Raw genomic sequence first — 21,544 nt, 5'->3', positions numbered from 1 at the left:
TGAAGGACTTTTAACATAGGAAAGATTCTAAATTGATAACTCATATGGTTTATATTTTTGACAAATTCCTTGCTTACATTTTTGAATTTTGTACAAGCATTTAAATATGATGCCAGTAGCAGGGTCAATAATGAACAGCTTTCCTATCTTGTGCTCTTTATCTCCCCTTATTTCTCCTGAAGGCAGTGATTTATGTTGGGGTGTGCCGCCATGGGTTACAGCAGTCCTCCAATGGCTCATCATGTCTAATACTGGACAGCGAGTGCCAGATTATTTGATCTTGGAGACCATCACAACCAAGGCTAACTGCAACCTTACCTGGGACTTCTAGAGATCATAGGTAGCTACCAACAAGGAGAATCATGGCCAATTTCTCCCCCTCTAGCCTGATAACAGTGTCGGAGGCAAACTGTAGGAGCCCCAGAGGTGCTCTGTACAGCTCAGGGTCACAGAGGTGGACTTTGTGTATCAAACCATAAGAGGAGTAGAAAAGAGGGGAACTCTGATTGTTTTTCAGGGGTGATGCATTATAAAGTTTATATTAAAAGGAAGACAAATTCTTAGTGTCAGATTGGTCACTACTCCTGAATGACTCAGTCTTCAATAGTTACTTCTCAGACTCACAAGATAATAGGTGTGATTGTGAGGAATTTGCGTGAGGCTGTAAACTGCACTCCATAATCCATCTGCTCCCAGTGTGTCAGCAGCCGTGCCTTTCCTTGGTCAGGAGTTTCAAATGGCGTTCCCTTTACAGTGTGCAGGAATATGTACATTCCCTGGAGGCAGAACGGAAAAGATTTACACACACACATTCAATGTCGTAACCATGCTAACAGTGGAACATTCCCTGAATCCAGCAAATACTAAAGGATAGGCAAACTAACTCGAGAGAAAGCCAACACTCTCAACCATTATATACATCTTTTTTCACATCGTTCACCTGACGAAGGAGGAAGCCTCCGAAAGCTTGTGAATTTAAAATAAAATTGCTGGACTATAACTTGGTGTTGTAAAATTGTTTACAATTATATACCAAGATTTGAGTGTTTCAGTTCAAAAACCATCCAGTACAAATCGTAATATTTTTTCAAAGCTTGTTGACCTCTGCACTTTTCATCATTTTAATAAAGCAGTGGATGCTATAGGTTCACTATTCTGTCTTATAACTTCAGCTGATTTGGAAGGAGTAAGGCCTCTTGGATTAGGGAAACTGATTCCATAAACATTTTGCCACAAAACTATAAAATATTTTAAAACTGTACCTTCATTAGAACTCAGCGTTAACAATGGTTCCATGGGCACAGATCAGCATATTTTGCAATGTGACAAGCCCAGCTACTACATGAGCACTCCATTGTGTTTGAAGATTTAGGCTGTTACTTTTTCTCCTTTGCTGAAGACAGTGGTTTATACTGGGGTACAGTTCCAGTGCTGGTGGCATCAATCTGGTGTCTCACCCAGATGACCATTCTTCATGTGCAAGACTAAAGAACATCAGCAGGCCATTTGACCATGGGGGCTATCAATTTAAGGATAAAGACAAACCTGACCCTGTCCTCACTCAGCATCCATACACTAATGCTTCCAGTTTTATTCTTCGGAGCAGCGTGGTTCTTTGATCACTGGATAGCAAACAGGAACCGTGGCCATTTTTTCCCTTCTTGGCTAGGGACATTGTTGTCAACTGTGGCACCCTCATTGCCATCTCAATTGAGGGTAGCTTTAACAAAACAGAGATGGAGGGTGAGACCTTCCTAGTCTGTATGGCTTAGATTCACACCATGTGTGGCATTTACCCATTGACTAATGCCGGGGGAGAGGGGGAGGGAGTTAGGGAGCCTCTAATGTAGACTTTTATCCCCTCCAACACGTGTATGTTGTCAAGATAAGGGGTCAGTACTGGGCAAAAGATAACTTTTCTACGTTTTCTACTTAGTGTCCACATCAAGCACTTGTAGGTCAGATACATTTTAGACCAGAAACACTCAGAGCAAAACTCACTGCCCATTGTGCCTTAATCCCGCATTCAGAACACCCTTGATCACACCAGCTCTGAATTATTTCCCATACCAGCCATTCTTGTAACCAGAAACTGTCAATATATTGCAATTGTCAAATTTATCAGCAGTTTTGTGCAGTTGACTCATCCACTAGGAACTAGGCTGAAACTGTCCAAACTCCTTTCAATTACGGTCCTTAGATTCAAACCCACCTCCCAGGGGAAGAGACACTGTTCTAATATCCTCTGGCCTCTGGGTTCTTAAATATATTTTAGTTTCTATAGCAGTTTTATGTAACATTTAGTTTCAAGTTCTACATCATGAGGAATGAGTGCAAGTTAAATTTAGATTTAAAAAATGATAGCTACTTATAAAAAGCTGGCAACTGTATTTCTTGAAATATGGCTGCACTCTTTTAAATAAAAATCAAGGAAATGATAATCAATCGCTTTAAGTAGGATACTCCTCTACCTTAGTGTATCTGCACACAAACTCTAAGTTATTAATTAAATATTACAACCCGCATTATTCAATTCTGATGAATTGCATTGCCTAGATGACAAACTAAATCCTTGTTGTCTAATGCCTCCCCAAGTTCCACCAAATTTCTCCCCAAGATATCCACACTCCCTTCCTCGCTTATCCTCTATGGGACCACACCATCTTCCTCCAATGCCTTTCCTCTGTTGTCCAGCTCAGTGGGATTGCCCCCGTTTGATTCCACTCTTAGCCAGAACATCTCCAGCAATTGCTTCTCTTTCCCACCCCATGCCCAGACCATTACCTCCAGATTCCCCCAAGGATCTATCCTTGGGCCCCTCCTCTTCCTCATCTACATGCTGCCCCTTGGTGACATCAACCACAGATATGGGGTCAACTTCTACACGTATGCTGATGACAACTAGCTTTATTTCTCCACCTCTTTCAACCCCTTCATTGCTTCTGTATTGTCAGACTGCTTGTCTGACATGCAGTGTTGGATAAGCCACACAGTTTCCCCCACAAAAATATTGGAAAACCAAAACCATGGTCTTCTCCCCTATCACAATCGCCATACCCTTGCCACCAATTCCATTCCCCTCCCCGGCTACTGTCTCAAGCTGATCCAGACCGTTTGCAACCTCAGCACCTATTCGACCTTGAGTTGAATTTCCAACCCTATAACCTGTCCATCACAAAGACTACTTCCAACTCCGTGTTATTGCCCGCCTCTGCCCATGCCTCAGCTGTATGCTGCTGAAACCCTCATCCAGACTCCGCTATTCCAATACTCTCGAGCGGCTTCTCATTTTCCACCCTCTGTAAACCAGTTCATCCAAAATTCTGCAGTCGGCATCAAGTCCTACGCATCCATCATTGACCTTGTTGATCAACAATGGCTCCCGGTACCCAAACACCTCAAATTTGAAATTATCTTTGTATTCAAACCCTTTCATGGCCTCACCACTCCCTATTTCTGTAACTTCCTCCAGCTATAAACCCACCCCCCTCCCAAACTCTCCATTCCTCCAACACTGGCCTTTTGTACATCCCCCTTCCCTTCACCCCACCATTGGCAAATGTGCCTTCAGCCAACTAGGCATCACCCTCACTAAACCCTTTCACCTCCCTCTTCTCCTTCAAGACCCAACCTACAAACCAGCTCTTTGATAAAGCTTTTGGTCATGCCTTGTACTATCTCTTTCTTTGGCTCACCAGCCATTTTTCCTTGCACTCTGAAGCGCCTTGGTACTTTTTTTTCCTACATTAAAAGGCACCAATATAAATGCAAGTGGCCAGCTTACATGCACACAATCCATGCCTATCATTCTGAAAATCTGGAACACGTCTCTTGTTAAACTTGTTTTATCCCATCACTAAAGTTCACTTCTGAGTTTCTTCCCAAATTACAGCTTTAAATCACAGAATCATTCTTGTTACTTTTCCCCACATTCTCCCAATGCATCCATGTCCCTTTGAAGGGTAGGGTGGTCAGAATTACACAGACTCATTTGAGCCCAAGACCTTCAAGTCTGTACAACTTAATACTTCACTAGGCAGTGCTTTTACTCACTAGACCAGTGAATGGACTTAAAATCTGTTTGTACCTATCAAATGTTCTCAAGTAAACCCAGTAATTTATTATCCCTTTTGACACCTGCTTCACATTTACTATATACTTTGAGTATTCTATAAAAATACTGAAATTCTACCTTTGTCAATGGGCAATTCATTGTGTACATATGTTCATCATTCTAATGTGTAAACCATATATTTATCCACATTAAATGCCACCTGCCATTGCTTAGCACACCCATTTGTCCAGATCCTTTTGAAGGACATTAATCTCCATTACATCTGTCACCTAGCCAGTTTATCAGCTCATTTACTAATACCGTACTTCATGTATTCTCCTCTATACTGCTGAGAACAGATCCTTGCAGATCTCCATTAATCACTGCTATCTTCCCTCCCCCAAGACAGAGCCCTTTTCCATTTCTGAACACCTGCTTCTTTGTATTAGCCTGCCAGTTTTCAATCCAGCTAATCTGCCATTAACTCCACAAGTCTCAATCTTTAGAAGCCTCACTGACCAGATTTCGCCAAATAAATTCTAAAAATCTAGGTAAATTATCTCCATTAGATATCCCTTGTCCACTAGTTACCTCCTCTAACAATTGTTAGATTTGTAAGCTATCTACATGAGGAACAGTCTTGCAGAGAACGCATGTCAACTTTAAATATGCCCATAGCACAAAAAAAAGTCACCCCTTTCTATTTGGCTCAAACAAATGCGATTTTCTCAAATAGGTAGGAAAAGTTACAAGCAACTTTATTACTTTTGCACCACTCCACTATATATCCTTACAATTGACACTTATGACACATACAAAATTTAAGAATTCTGAACAAATACAAAATTGCTCATAACATCTTGCATGCAAATGTCTGCCTCCACAGTCATCTCCTTTCTCAGTAGCCTCAGCCTTGCCTCCTACTCAAGTTTCTGGAGCTCCTATTTTACACCTCAGCCTTCACTATCATGCTAACTCTGTGCTACTCAACGTTGCTCTTGTGTTCTTCTCACATGTATGATTTTTTCTGACCAAATTTTGGACATCTCCACCCTTGCATCCTTTCATCCCTCGGTGCATACTGATCCACACTGCCACCCTCTAGCGTGCACTTATAGAGACTGCTACTTCACTTCACGAAATTTTGGCACATTAACTCCATTTACCCATCAAACCGGATAACTCAACAACTTTCCACCCCTGCATACAACCCGTACCCATGCCTCCCTGTAAACAATGCCAGGAGAAATCTGCTCGAATCTTTAAAAATTGGTGTGTTCCTTTTGAGCAATCTCATTGGTCAATGGAGATCACATGACATTTTTTCATGTTGCTTTCCACCAGTATCTTTGGGAACCATGTGACTGAAAAATCTTAAGCCATTGGTCCATGGTAACTGTTGCTCATTGGTCCCTGGCAATCACATGACCAACAAGTCCATAATAGGGCATGAAATAGCAATGACAAGGTGACATCACAAAGCTGTTTGAACTGATTATTTTAACAAAAAAACCCTTCAAAAATGTGTTACCAAGGTCATGATTAGAATATAAATTGCAACATTTTCTACCCATTTATTATAAAATTATAACATACATATGTAATATGGGCAGGTGAGTAATGGAATGACAGGAAGTATATAACACATATAGAGTACAACACAATATGGTAAACATACTTTTTCCTCCTAAAATATTGTGTCTGGGAGCAATGGCACAGAACAACTAATCGTTTATTTAAAAAAAATCCGAACTGGCTCTCTGTGCAGTGTGTGTCGGTGCTCTGACTGCACATAAGAGCTGCATATCAGTCTTGTTACATAAACCCCACTTGTGCCAAAAATTGAAACAGGCCTCGTCTACAATCTACTGTTCACACAGTTAAGAGTTTTGGTTTCAATCAGCAAATTAAGGTGTATTACTTCAAAAAGAATCAAGTCTTAATTAAATAGCTATGATAGGCACTAGTTATGTTTTTTTCTCTCTAGTCATCACAGTGCTCAGGAATGGAACGCTTCCACTTAGGACACTGTGCCAGCATGAACACTCCCAGGTCCCGTATAAATTGCAAACAGAATAAAGTAGACTCCACTTTTTACCAACTGCCTTAACCCCAACGTCAGAGGAGCATCCCCTTGCAGAAGTGTGCAACTTCCACCACGTGGCTTCTCTGAGCAAGACTTCAAATTTAGTACTGTGGATTTGCACCCATTAAAATTGGGCTGAGATTGAACAGACTTGGAATAGAAGTGTTGAATGTAATGGTCCCATCAATGTGGACTGGATTTAAATAGCTCACATTTATATAACGCCCAGTATGTCAGAGGCGAAAGTGGCACTGAGTAGTAATAGAAGAGATAGGAGAAATGAATGACAATATGGTCCAAAAGACGGATTTTGAAGAAGCCTTGAATGGCAGGGAGCAAAGTAGCAGGCAAAAAGAATGTTGGGTGGGAGGGAGCTCTAGAGTAGGGTTAGTTCCTAGAGTGGCAGTAGCCCAATGAACTACCCATACCTCAAAGTTTAGTTAAAATAATTTAACATATTATTTTGCCCCATTTAAAAAGTTGACAACTTTCTTTTTGGTCCCATATCTGAGAAAAGCAAAATATCCTTGGTTTTACAGGACCAGACAATGACCCCATCAAAAACTAAGTGTTGACAAATATTTAACACCATTTGATCATTCTTTTCTTACAAGAATACATAGTATTTTTGTAAAAAGAGTTTCATGTACATAAAAGATGTTTACATAACACTGCTTCTCAACAATATAACAGCGTAGTCGATGTGGATCAGAATATAAAAACCTAAGTCGAGGTAACAAAGTCCAAACCAAGCAATGTGCCAGAAGTACAGCAATATCCCATACAGGATGAGGATCCACATCCATAGGTCTTACTTGCAGCAGTTTCCAAATAAGGCTAGAATTCGCCCTAGCACTAGCCTGCATGCCAGGTACACATAGGCCATAGGTGATTGAAGGTACACAGTAACTGTTCAGCCAACCAAGGACAAAGGTCAGCAACAGCCACTTCTGAACATTTCTTCAGACAGCCTGAATAAATCCCTGGAGGGACTGATGTTTAGGATGCACAAGATGGCGTCATTTGTGTGAACAGGGACCGGTGGGTTCCAACAGCTTCTAGTAATGAACTATCAGTTTTTTTTTTATTCCTTCATGGGATGTAGGCACCGCTGGCAAGGCCAGCATTTATTGCCCATCCCTAATTGCCCTTGAGAAGGTGGTGGTAAGCCACCTTCTTGAACCGCTGCAGTCCGTGTGGTGAAGGTTCTCCCACAGTGCTGTTAGGTCAGGAGTTCCAGGATTTTGACCCAGCAACGATGAAGGAACGGCGATATATTTCCAAGTCGGAATGGTGTGTGACTTGAGGAGAACGTGAAAGTGGTTGTGTTCCCACTTGCCTGCTGCCCTTGTCCTTCTAGGTGGTAGAGGTCGCGGGTTTGGGAGGTGCTGTCAAAGAAGTCTTGGCGAGTTGCTGCAGTGCATCCTGTAAATGGTACATACTGCAGCCACGGTGCGCCGGTGGTGAAGGGAGTGAACGTTTAGGGTGGTGGAAGGGGTGCCAATCAAGCGGGCTGCTTTGTCCTGGATGGTGTCGAGCTTCTTGAGTGTTGTTGGAGCTGCACTCATCCAGGCAAGTGGACAGTATTCCATCACACTCCTTGTAGGTGGTGGAAAGGCTTTGGGGAGTCAGGTGGTGAGTCACTTGCCACAGAATACCCAGCCTCTGACCTGCTCTTGCAGCCACAGTTTTTATGTGGCTGGTCCAGTTAAGTTTCTGGTCAGTGGTGACCCCCAGGCTGTTGATGGTGGGGGATTCGGCGATGGTAATGCCGTTGAATGTCAAGGGGAGGTGGTTAGACTCTCTCTTGTTGGAGATGGTCATTGCCTGGCACGAGTGTTAATTGCCACTTATCAGCCCAAGCCTGGATGTTGTCCGGGTCCTGCTGCATGCGGGCATGGACTGCTTCATTATCTGAGGGGTTGTGAATGGAACTGAACACTGTGCAATCATCAGCGAACATCCCCATTTCTGACCTTATGATGGAGGGAAGGTCAATGATGAAGCAGCTGAAGATGGTTGGGCCTAGGACACTGCCCTGAGGAAATCCTGCAGCAATGTCCTGGGGCTGAGATGATTGGCCTCCAACAACCACTACCATCTTCCTTTGTGCTAGGTATGACTCCAGCCACTGGAGAGTTTTCCCCATTCCTATTGATTTCAATTTTACCAGGGCTCCTTGGTGCCACACTCGGTCAAATGCTGCCTTGATGTCAAGGGCAGTCACTCTCACCTCATCTCTGGAATTCAGCTCTTTTGTCCATGTTTGGACCAAGGCCGTAATGAGGTCTGGAGCCGAGTGGTCCTGACGGAACCCAAACTGAGCATCAGTGCCACTTGAGAGCAATGTCGACGACACCTTCCATCACTTTGCTGATGATTGAGAGTAGACTGATGGGGCGGTAATTGGCTGGATTGGATTTGTCCTGCTTTTTGTGGACAGGACATACCTGGGCAATTTTCCACATTGTTGGGTAGATGCCAGTGTTATAGCTGTACTGGAACAGCTTGGCTACAGGCGCGGCTAGTTCTGGAGCACAAGCCTTCAGCACTACAGCCGGGATGTTGTCAGGGCCCATGGCCTTTGCTGTATCCAGTGCACTCAGCTGTTTCTTGACATCACATGGAGTGAATCGAATTGGCTGAAGACTGGCTTCTGTGATGGTGGGTATATCGGGAGGAGGCCTAGATGGATCATCCACTCAGCACTTCTGGCTGAAGATGGTTGCAAATGCTTCAGCCTTGTCTTTTGCACTTATGTGCTGGACTCCGCCATCATTGAGGAAATGTTCACGAAGCCTCCTTCTCCCATTAGTTGTTTAATTTACCACCACCATTCACGACTGGATGTGGCAGGACTGCAGAGCTTTGATCTGATCTGTTGGCTGTGGAATCGCTTAGCTCTGTCTATGGCATGTTACTTCCGCTGTTTAGCATGCATGTAGTCCTGTGTTGCAGCTTCACCAGGTTGGCACCTCATTTTTAGGTTCACCTGGTGCTGCTCCTGGCATGCTCTTCTACGCTCCTCATTGAACCAGGGTTGATCCCCTGGCTTGTTGGTAATGGTAGAGTGAGGAATATGCCGGGCCACGTGGTTACAGATTGTGCTGGAATACAATTCTGCTGCTGATGGCCCACAGCGCCTTATGGATGCCCAGTTTTGAGCTGCTAGATCTGTTCTGAATCTATCCCATTTAGCACGGTGGTAGTGCCACACAACACATTAGATGGTGTCCTCAGTGTGAAGACGGGACTTCGTCTCCACAAGGACTGTGCAGGACTCCACATTGTACAGCAGTTCAGGACATGCACCTTTGCGCAGCACAGAGTCACACGGGTCACTCCTACCAATACTGTCATGGACAGATGCATCTGCGACAGGTAGATTGGTGAGGACGAGGTCAAGTAGATTTTTCCTCGTGATGGTTTGCTCACCACCTGCCACAGCCATTCATTATCTGGTCCCTAAGGTGGCTTTTCTGCACTGGTTGCCTGAGAAAAACAAATCAATTGCAGTGAAAGGGCAAGAGAAAGTATGCCTGCTAAGGGTCAGTCAGCCAGCTAAGCTGGATCAGTGGGTGCCATTTGTGAAGGCTCACAAGCACATACACACAGCAGTGTTAAGTTAGCTGACTCCTACAGTGAATCAGGCCCTGGAGGCTGACCTGGTTAGAAGTTGATCCTGGTCAGTGTGCCTGGACAATCTCTCACACGTCACATTTCAGTGACAGATTGTGCATATTTTGCACACCGACAAGAGTTACAAATTTTGAGTGAACACTCAAGAAACTCAGCAAACAACTGCAGTACTGATGAGAAATTCTCTCAATGCCAGTGGGAGAAAAGAATTGTACAGCAGTCCAGGACGTGCACCTTTGCGCAGTACAGAGTCACACGGGCCCAAACATCTCAACATTTTGACATCAAAACACCCAAAAAGGTGAATGAAGAACAAATATACACAGGCAATGTTTAAAGCTAATGACTGGGCAAATAAAAGAAAATTGTCTTTCACAACCTCAAGATACTGGTGAAAGGTTCACTAAAATGAATCTGGGCAGTATAACAAAACCAGTAGGCTATGAATGAAGCTCTAAAGTGCTATTATAGATTACAGCCACTAGAGTGCGTAAATTTAACTCCAGGTTGTGGAAGTTGAGACTTGATAATGGATTAACTGGACAACTGACAGATCAGAGGCAGCAAATATTCATATTCTGAGTTATTTTACTGCAAGTTCCATAGAATGTCACAATGGCAATGAGTGCTCCACTTGTTAGCCATCTCAAATCAACCTGCACACACCCCTAATGGGCAAGAGCTCTACTTATGTAATTAAACAACCTTAGTCAACAAAAGAAGTGAGGGATAGTATAAAACTAAAAGGGCTTATACGAAGGCAAAGAACAGCAGAGATCCCACGGACTGGGAGAGATATAAAGAACAGCAAAGGGATACAAAGGAAGTGGTATGAGCTGCAAAAAGGGAATACAAGAAAAAGCTTGTGAGGGATATCAAGGGCAACACTAAAAGGTTTTTACAAATATAAAGAGAAAGTGGGTGGCGAGGAGTAACGTGGGCCCCCTAATGACAGACGCAGGTGATATTGTAGTGGAAATCAGGAAATGGCATACTTATTAAATAGCTACTTTGTATAGGTCTTCACAGTATATGAGGATAAAATACCAGAGATACAAGGAAAACTAAAAATAAATCAAGGGGAGGAACTAACTAGATTTAATATAAGTCAAAAAAATGGTGACGGAGAAACTAATGCGATTAAAGGCAGATAAATCTCCAGGACCCAATGGTTTCCACCCCAGGGTTTTAAAAGGTGGTGATAAAATTGTTGATGGTTAGTCATGATCTTCCAAAACTCTCTCGATTCAGGAATTGTCCCCTTGGATTGGAAAATTGCCAATGTGTCTCCACGATTTAAGAAGGGTAAGAGAGATAAACTATGAAATTATAGGCCTATTAGTCTAACGTCAGTTGCGGGGCAGTTACTTGAATCTGTTACTAGGGACAGAGTGACTGAGCATTTGGACAAATATGAGCTGATCAGAGAGTCTGCATAGATTTGTTATGTGTAAATCATGTCCAACGAACCTAGTTGGATCTTTTGAGGTAACTAACATGGTAAAGGGAAAGTCTACGGATGTTATTTATGTGGACTTCCAGAACGCATTCGACAAGGTTCCACACAAGAGGCTGTTAACGAAACTGAGAGTGCATGGAATTGGAGGCAACCTATTGGTTTGGATAGGAAATTGGTTAGGAGGTAGGAGACAGAGTAGGGATAATGGGCAAATTGGCAGAACGTGATTAGTGGTGTTCCCCAGGGATCTGTATTGGGGCTGCAGATTTTCACTATATTTCTAAATGACTTGGATGAAGGAATAGAGAGCAGTATGTCTAAGTTTGCTGACAACACTAAGTTAGACGGCACAGTAAATAGTGTAGATGGGAGCAGAAAGTTGCAAAGGGACATTGATAGATTAAGTGAGTGGGTAAAACTGTGGCAGATGGAGTTCAATGTGGGAAAGTGAGAGGTCGTCCACTTGGGACCTAGGAAAGATAGATCAGAGTATTTTCTAATTAGCAAGAATATAGAAACTGGATAAGCAGAGAGATTTAGGGTTCCAAGTACAGAAATCACTAAAACCTAGTGGACTGATACAAAAAATATATATAAAAGGCTAATGGAATATTGGCCTTTATCTTAAGAGGGCTGGAATACAAAGGGATCAAAGTTATGTTACAGTTGTACATAGCTCTGGTTAGATCCCATCTGGGGTACTGCATTCAGATCTGGGCACTGCAACTTGGAGGGGGTGCAGTGCAGATTCACCAGAATGATACTAAAAGGGTTAAATGAGGACAGGTTGCATAGACTAGACTTGTATTCCCTTGAATATAGAAAACTAAGGGGTGATCTAATTGAGGTGTTTAAGATGATTAAAGGATTTGATATAGAGTAGATAGACAGAAACTATTTCCTCTGGTGGGAGAGTCCAGAACAAGGGGCATAACCTTAAAATCAGAGCTATGCCATTCAGTGGTGATGTCAGAAAGCAATTCTTCACACAAAGGGCAGTGGAAAGCTAGAACTCCCCCACAAAAAGCTGCTGAGGCTAGATCAATTGAAAATTTCAAAACAGTGATAGATTTTTGTTAGGCAAGGGCATTAAGGATCCAAGGCGACTAGATGTTGTTGAGATAAAGATCAGCCGTGATATAATTGAATGGCAGAACAGGCTCAAGGGGCTGAATGGCCTACTCCTGTTCCTGTGGACAGCTCAATTACTGAGGTTAAAGAGCTTCAACATTAATACCTCTTCCATTTAGACTTCATTTAAGTTAGGCTGGGAGAGCAAGGTAAACTGAGAAACTGGCCATTATTGAGCTAGACCAAATGAGGGTGATAACTCAGTAGATATACAAGTGACTAGCTTAGCTTGCTTTAAAATTCTCAGGACAGTTAATTCAGCTATTTCAGATAGAAATGGAACATAGGAACAGAAGTAGATCATTCAGCCCCTCGAGACTGTTCTGTCAATCAATTAGATTAAGGCCGATCTGTATCTTAACTCCATTTACCCGCCTTGGTTCTATAATCCTCAATACCCTTACCTAACAAAAGTCTATCAATCTCAGTTTTGAAAAAGCCTCACAGCTTTTTGTTTGGTGGTGGGGGGGGCGGGGGGGAGGGGGGAGAAGATAGGAGGTGAATGTTCCAGATTTCCACTATTCTTTGTGTGAAGAAGTGCTTCCTGACATCACCCCTGAATGGCCTAGCTCTGATTTTAAGGTTATGCCCCTTCTTCTGGACCCCCCCACCAGAGAAAATAGTATCTATCTACCCTATCAAATCCTTCAGTCATCTTAAACACCTCAATTATTTAACACCTTAGTCTTCTATACTCGAGGGAGTACAAACCTAGTTCATGCAACCTGTCCTCATAATTTAACCCTTTAGTCCAGGTATCATTTTGGTGAATCTGCTCTAAGGCCAATATATCCTTCCTGAGGTGCAGTGCCCAGAACTGAACACAGTATTCCAGATGTGGTGTAACCAGAGCTTTATACAACTGCAGCATAACTTCCAGCCCATTGTATTCCAGCCCCCTTCAGATAAAGGCTAATATTCCATTAGCCTTTTAATTTCTTTTTGTACCTGTCCACTAGTTTTTGTACATGGACCCCTAAAATCTCTCCGCTCCCCCACAGTTCCTAGCTTCTCACCATTTAGAAAATACTCTGATCTATCTTTCTTAGGTCCAAAGTGGATGACCTCACACCTCCCCACACTGAACTCCATCTGCCACAGTTTTTCCCATTCACTTAATCTATCAGTGTCCTATTGCAATTTTCTGCTCCCATCTACACTACTTTCTGTGCCACCTCACTTAGTGGAAGCAAACTTGGATATTTGGCACTCTATTCTATCATCTAAGTAGAGCTCAGTAACTTCTCCCAGTCAGGTGCCCCAACATAAGGAAGACAGAGAAATAATTAAGTGTTTGATTATTTAACAATGGTTTGATTGCCTAAGTTGTACTTATGGGCATTGTTTAAATGTAGTCTGTGCAATTACATACAAGCAGCAGTAGGAGTGCTGATGTGTAATAAGCTTCACATATGTCAACTGCAGCAGCCTCTTCATACAAGCACCAGACAATGTTAAACTACTGAGCTCCCCTTTTCAACATGCCACCTCTTTCCGTGAAAAAGGGTCAGGAGTAAAGAATATCAAAACAGAAAAGGTTCTCTGAGACAGAACTGAAACAATATACAGATTACAAAAACTGTGCAAAGCTAGGACCAATAAGATGCAACAACATTCAGCAAGTGGTTTATATGGGTCGAAGAGTATCCTTTACGTTCCTATTGCTCAAAACCTCAATCCTAGTGAATATCACCTTACTCAGTCTTTAGTTTCCACAGTCTCCTTGCAACAGAAATTTATTCCCACCAAAACATTAAGGATGCTGGTGTCTCCATACAGCAAGTGTCCACTCTCAGGCATGAACAAGGAAGGAAACACCAAGTGTAGGTCAGGTATTTGCCCACTGGAAGAGAAGCAAGGGGGAAAATAAAGGAACCAGTCACCCGTGCAACTCTTCAACACTGGCTATTACCCAGTTAGAAAGGGATAGATACGGGTCGCCCATCAGTACTCCAAGGTAGGAAATCTCAGGAAAATAGGGTGAACAAAAAAACTTCAGTCAGCCAAGTTCCTTTTTGAGGCAAAAAAATGTACCGACTCAGCTTTCATTGCATTGGGAAGCTGTTTACTAACATGGAAAAAATATCTAGCATCCTAACATTTCATGATTCCGCATTTTTATTCACTAAATGAATTCCTCCTTAATTCTTGAAATTTAAAAAAATAATAATTTATAAAGAGAAGCCTAGGGTTCACACTTTAAGTGATAAACATTAAATTTTGACCTCGGTGTTTGTTTTGAACCCACCCGTTAATTACTGGAGATTTCAGAAAAAATTAACAAGAAACAAAATATTTTCACCAGGAACTCAGCAAGTCCAGGCTGATTTTAAAGCAATCTACCTACATGATTACACCAAGAAACCCATGACAAAGGGGTTCACTGTGATCATAGCTCTGACTTTTTAAAACTTTATTTTGTGCCTGCTGACTTATTGGAGGGAAAAAAATTAAAACACTGGAAAAAAGATACTAAATTTGGTGAAATGAAAATTAATGTAAAATAAACACAAACCGGAAAAAATTCTAGAAAGCGTAACCATTTAGCATGCCTAAATACAGTATCTAACTCAGTCTGAAAAGCATTACTGTATCTTTATCACTGGTCTGCTTCTACATTTCAACTAGCCTTACCATATTGTGAATAACATTAGTGAGTGTCCATACCACCGGCACACTGAAGAATGGGATGCTCAAGAGAATTATATGAAGCAAACCAATTCCCAGGACATAAGACAGCCAGATCCCACGGCTGTTCATAACCCGGGTATTCGGATTCACTTCACTGTGAGCAGTGCCCACATTCATGGTTTGTTTCTTTACAACCTAGAAGAAAAGAGAAATGCAGAATTAACCATTTCTGAACTTCAGATAATGAAACACGGATGTGTACTATTCAAGAGTGATAGCAAAAACAGGCCTTAGAACGTCGCTGGTTAAGAAATAATTGAACGGGTAAGAGTTTAACCCCCCCCCCCCCCACCCACCCTCAAAAAAAATTGAAAATGGATGGAGGTAAAACTCGAAATTTTCACCACTCTTGCAAACAGCACACACGTGTTGCAATTTTAACAGTTCTAGTTTTTGCTGTTATTTAACAGTTAACTCAGTAGTTTGTCACTTCTAAAGACTCTGCTTTTTTTTTCATTATTGCCTATTTGTTCCCTTTTTTTAAAAATAATTCTGTAACTGGCATTTCATAATAGATTTTTAATATCACTTGGACAATAATCTTCACTAAGAAGTTTTTAAGAATTACCAAGGTTGCTTACTGCATTATCATAAAATTCAAAAGAGCCACTGTCAAGTTTTGGAATACACATTACTGCTAGAAATAAAGCTGATAATCATGTCCACTGAATAAGTGACAGAGTAAGTCAAAATTCATGCATGGAATTCCAGATTTTTACTGGTGTTTTGGGAATCAATTTCCACAATATTATCCATTTTATTCTCCTGAAAACCATACAGCAGTAGCCTTATCAATAAATCAGACAATTTACTTTTTTCACTTCTACTCCTTCCCCTCACTGAAACTGACAATATTAACAATCTATGTAAGAATCCAAACCAAAGTCTTTTACCGGGAAGTTTTTTTTGGGGGGGGGGGGAGGGGGGAGGGTTGTTGAGGAAAGATAAAATATATTTTTACTATTTAAAAAAAAATAGTAATTACACTATTACAGATAAGACTACATAACAATTTATTCTGAACTATAATCATGGTTCTAACTAATTATAATAACACGGTCCACTCTTTACATTACATATTTATTAAGAGTGCTAGTAAATAACCCATGGAGTTGCCCATTCAGTTGATGAATACAGGTTGTGCAACAGAGTTGGAAAAGACCTCAAACTCAATTCACAGAGCTACTGAGTGGCCAGAGCCTGCAACTACATTGTGACAGTGGATATAGCAAGATTGAATGGGAAATAACAACAAATTAATTTACAATAGTAAGTGCACACACAAAAGCATGATCAAAAATTGCAACAGAAAGGCTGGCTCACGGAAGTGTGTACTGTTCGAGAGAGAGAGAGAGAGAGAGAGAGAGAGAGAGAGAATTACATAACTTTTGTGCATCAACTCAAAGTGAACCATTTAAATTGGCAAGTATTCTTCCTCAAAAGACAATATGATTTATCTTGTTATACTTAAAATATAAAATTCACATCACTCATCGATTTTTTAAAACCCTGAAGCATAAAGCCTTTTAAATGGAGTAGCAAGTTAAATTCTTCTCCATAATTAATGACCCACTAACAATTTTGGAGCACCACCAAGCTTTGAAATGTGCTGCGGTATCTGAGAATGTGATTTTGGTAGCAAGTAATTAATTGGAGGAACTTGATCCCTCCAAAAATTGAAAGGGGGGGGGGGTGGGAGAAACAGAAGCACTCCCCTGAAAACACCACCTTCCCCTGCCCCACCACCCCCATTTAGAAAAACATACCCAAATCACATACAGTCATTTGCACATTTGACAGCATTGAAATCAGGATGGCATTTAGGCATAGATAAGAGCCCTACCCCAGAATAATATTCAGAGCTTGGTCTGAATGCCCAGCATTGCACAAAACATAATATGCCTTTAACTAAGTTCACATGACGCACCTGGGAAGGCAAGAATATTCTCTCCAATTTCCTTTCTTTGTCTGGTTTATCCAATTTCCCTCTCTCCTGAAGACAGTGACTTATGATGAGGTATGATTAGTACCTTCCCCAAATGGCCTTTCATGTGTGAGCTTAGGCAGTGAGCATCAGCAGGCACTTTGACTGGGAGCATCATAGTGGAGGTCTGCTCATGCACTAACTCAACATAAACATATACACAGTCAGGGGTCACTGCACAGTGACCAAAACCAGAAACCCTTGCTCATTTTCTCATCCCTCCTCACTAGCCCAGGGACACTGAAATTAATCACAATTTTAAACCTCTATAAAACATCAGTACTGTAAAATACAGGGCACAAGTCACAACAAGTCATAATTGTGTCCATTTTTGTGATCTGCATATCCTATGTATTGATATGGTGGACATTTTGTCAGTTGGCCAGCCACATAGCAGATGCAATTTACACCAGTTGCAATAGATTAAATAGAGATACATAAAATAGATAACACAGCAATATTCAGATTATTCAATTTGTGAGAATAATGGTCATATTTTGTGAATTTTTCACATTCTTGTTCTTTCATGGAATAAGTAAATGCATCACTTTTCTCAGGTTTTCAAGCCCCATCTTTCACTCTCTCCCCCACAGTCAACAAGATGGGAGGTCTCTGATGCTTTTGACCTAGCACTAAGGAATGCTCAACAGTAGCCCATATGCAACTCCAATAACACAGCTGAGATTGGATCTCACTTATGGGGTAACTTGAATAAAGGATCCTAATCTTCCTCAGTGGTGGAGCACTAACACATTATGCCAAACTGTGTTCCAACTGTACACAGCTATACAAACAGAATGGGAGTAATTATATTTTTAAACAAATTAAGTGTTTAATGAGCTTTTTTTAAAGATTTTATAAACATTGAGTGCTTTAATAGTTAATTCATGTTTGCTGCATCTCACCAGACAAAACTGTCATCTTAAAAAACTCAAATGGCTTCTTTCTGTAAGAATACTTTCCATTGGAACTCTACACAAAAGAATGTCTTGCAAAATTTGTCATTGGTTATTGTGCAGAGAAATATACAATTACATTCTGCAGAACAGACTACAAATATAGTATCACTGATGTCAAGAGGCCGAAAACAAGAGCTCCCTTGAACAGGAAGTCCTGCACTAGCATGCTCTGTACAATCTAGAGATACCTAAATTCATATTATTGAAGTAATACGTCAATTTTTCCTGAACAGAAAAGGGATTATGTGATTATAACTTTAACCCTGACAACGTTGACCACAGAAAAAGAAACTGCAACTGTCTTGGTGAAAAGCATCAATCACGATCATCGGCATGGACTCGATGGGCCGAATGGCCTCCTTCCGTGCTGTAACCTATGATACTTAAGTTTAAAAATAAGTATACTGCTAATATTTGAGCTAAGGCGGACTGATCTGCCTTCATCATCTATCCATTAAAGTAAAAGGTTCAATTCAAGGAATAAACTTACCGATAAAGTTTAACTGCAAGAAACTCTTCCCCACACAATACTTTATACACAAGTTTAAATTGACATTGCATTGAGTAGTTATGTCACGCAATAATGGCTGAATGTAACAATTGGCAGTTTCTGTTGTCACAATCACTAACTGTATAATACAGAAAGCAACTGCTATGCATTAAACCGCCCATTTATACTAACCTGCACAGAGTACCATGTATAAGGCGCAGGTGTCCAAACTATGGCTTATAGGCCATATATGGATAACTGGCCTGGTAAACCCCAGTGGCTCACTCACATCACCAATAAATCCTAGATCCACCAATTAGGGAGCAGTGGTGAAAACAAAATGTGAAAGAACTTGCAACTCTTTAACCTAAAATGTTCTGGAATTCCAACACCACTTTTCAAGAGGTCAACTGAAAAGCCATAAATTCTGGAAAACTGAAATGCTTTACAGGAATTAACTTGGGGCTTTCAGGAGTCTACACTGTTGACAGGACAACATACAGAGTCTTCCAAAATGGGTTATGTATTCCAAATGATCTGATTGTTCAATTTTATAAGCACTAAATTCCCCCTTTGCTGTTTTATTTGCATTCCTTAATTCAAATTATAGGATAATTCAACATTTTTCAGTGCAAAAAATAACTTCAAATGATCAGAAGTAGGCTGCAGTTGGATTGCTTCCAGGCGTATCCCTTGTCTGATATTGATTGCCCACCTCTTAGGCACCACTGAGGTGCTCTTGGCTAGACACCAGGAAGTGCACAGTGGCAGTGGAGCCTCCCCATATGACTTTCAATCCCTCTGCAGAAAAGGTGTCTGGTCTCCTTCTCGGTATCTTGTCATAGCAACAAATCTGAAATCACAAGCCCTTCACAGTGGAAAGCTCAACCTGTACCCTACATGCAAAATTACAAGTCAATATGTGGTATTTCACTGTTCTGCGAGTTAAATGATGCACCATAACCTTAAAATCTAATCCTTTTTACGGACTAGTGACTTGTCAATGTAGAGTTAAATAGTGCTACAATATCAAATTTTTCTCAATATTGCATATCATTTGTCCTGAAGTGCAACAATCTTCTTGGAAAGGCTCTGTTTCAATAAATTAGATTTGCACTTCATTAGACAATACAATACACTACACCCTCGCCAAGGGGAGAGGTAGGCCACCTATTTCCTTGGACTCTGTCAGAGTCTCTGTGTCACTGGTTGCTAGGAGACACACAAAATTGGCTCAGCTCATATATCCTCTTATTTTTTCTTTCTTACAGGGAAAGTGTCTGGTGTCTGCTTGGTGCCTACCTGGAAACTGACATCAAGATGTCTCAATATTAGAATGGTGGAATTCAACTGTGGTCGGTGAGAAGGAAAGTTTAAACAAATCAAGGACAGAAGTTTCTAAAATCTGAAAACATGATACAGCATGTTTTTGTGATTGGCAAAAGAACCAAAGATGACATGAAGAAAAACATTTTTTAATGCAGCAAGTAGTTATGATCTGGAATGCGCTGCCTGAAAGGGTGGCGGAAACAGATTCAATCCTGGCTTTCAAAAAGGAATTGGATAAATAAATGAAGGGAAAAAATTTGCAAGGCTACGGGGAAAGAGGGGGGGGAATGGGACTAACTGGATTGCTCTTACAAAGACCCGGCACAGTCTCGATGGGCCAAATGGCCTCTTTTTGTGCTGTAAGCATTCTATAATCTATGATTCTATGAGTAAAGAGAAATCTTCAAGGTTCAAAGATATGAAATATTTAAACACGTCACACTTTATGCTAGCACTGCTGCATAAAAGGACAATACTGTACCAGTAGAACTTTCCACATCCACAAAAATACACATCTTTGTTTGAACAATCTGTTTGGGGTTGGGGGGGGGGGGGAAACTTGGGAAGGTAGGAGAATGTTCCCCCCCCCCCCCCCCCCCCCCAACCCAACCACCACCACCACACTGCATCTTGGACAGGAAAAAGTCATTCCGCCCATCAAGCCCATTCCTTCCAATAGACTGTGCACAACTACACAGTCAAGGCCTCCCACCTAACCCAACTCAAAAATTCCCCCAGGGTAGCAATTTAAATTATGCTTTCCAATAAAAAATTAATTTCCTCCAGCTATTTTTGTCCCAAGCTTCTATAAACTATTTATCGCCTATGCCTAATTTATCCTTCAAAAAGTAAAAGATGATTTTCTGGCAAGAAATGGGATTGCAGTCACTGTCTTCAATCTATGTCCTCTTGTCTGAAAATCATCATTGAAGTTAAAAAAAAACCTACTTACATCTATATTATCCATTCCTTTCACCATTTTTGACCAAAATCATGTTGCCCATCAATCTTTCCTCCCCCCAGTGAAAATAAATTCAGTTCTATCAGTCTATCTTTATAATTTAGATTGTTAGGGTCAAAAATCATCTGAATTTGTATCCTCTCCAATCCATCCACATCTTTGAACCTTAACTATGGTTACGTTGTCTAACTAACAGTTTTCCCTTTTTAGTGATTGAATGTTGTGCTCATCAAGGCCAAGAACATCTGGGCTAGGGAATGGAAAAACCTTTCCGCACTCAGCATTGATATCAGCCACTCAGATGGTTCAGGTATAGACAGCACTGGTTTAGTGCAAAGTAAATGTCTGTTACTCTACCTCAAACACTTACTGCAAACCATAATCTAGTCACATAAATCACCCCCTGTGCACCATTTCCATTTCCCACATCCACCATTGTTGTGGCCTCAGACTGAATTTAGTGGTGATTCATGCAATTTCATGGAACTAGACGATTCTTGCAGCCAGAAGGAAGAAGAGACTCCTTTCCTAATAATCTTGACTGACTTCAAATGAGTCACAGCATTCTCATTTTCTGCCACAGAGGTTTAAGAAAAACATACAGATAAAAAGCATAAGACTTCAAGGGACGTCTATCATGGTACACAGGTGTCATACACTAATGTATACATTTCAAAATTACTTCACTGGCTGTAAAGTGCTTTGGGATGTCCTGTGATTGTGAAAGGCACTATATAAATGTAAGTCTTTCTTTTTTATAT

General features: G+C 41.2%; 1 protein-coding gene across 1 annotated transcript in view; it reads right to left on the bottom strand.

Annotated features, from left to right (window-relative positions):
• The window catches only part of LOC137299889 (ORM1-like protein 3), a 50,177-nt gene that overhangs the window by 3,902 nt on the left and 24,731 nt on the right, over positions 1-21,544 (bottom strand). The window contains exons 2-3 of the mRNA XM_067968867.1: positions 15,004-15,195; positions 625-776 (exon numbers count right to left, since the gene is read on the bottom strand). Coding sequence (XP_067824968.1) covers positions 625-776; positions 15,004-15,177 — 326 coding nt within the window. The 5' untranslated portion in view covers positions 15,178-15,195. The remainder of the gene's footprint in view (positions 1-624; positions 777-15,003; positions 15,196-21,544) is intronic.

This window comes from Heptranchias perlo, chromosome 30 (genome assembly GCF_035084215.1).
Source record: "Heptranchias perlo isolate sHepPer1 chromosome 30, sHepPer1.hap1, whole genome shotgun sequence".
NCBI classification, from domain to species: Eukaryota; Metazoa; Chordata; class Chondrichthyes; order Hexanchiformes; family Hexanchidae; genus Heptranchias; species Heptranchias perlo.
This window is presented reverse-complemented; position numbering and strand designations above follow the sequence as displayed.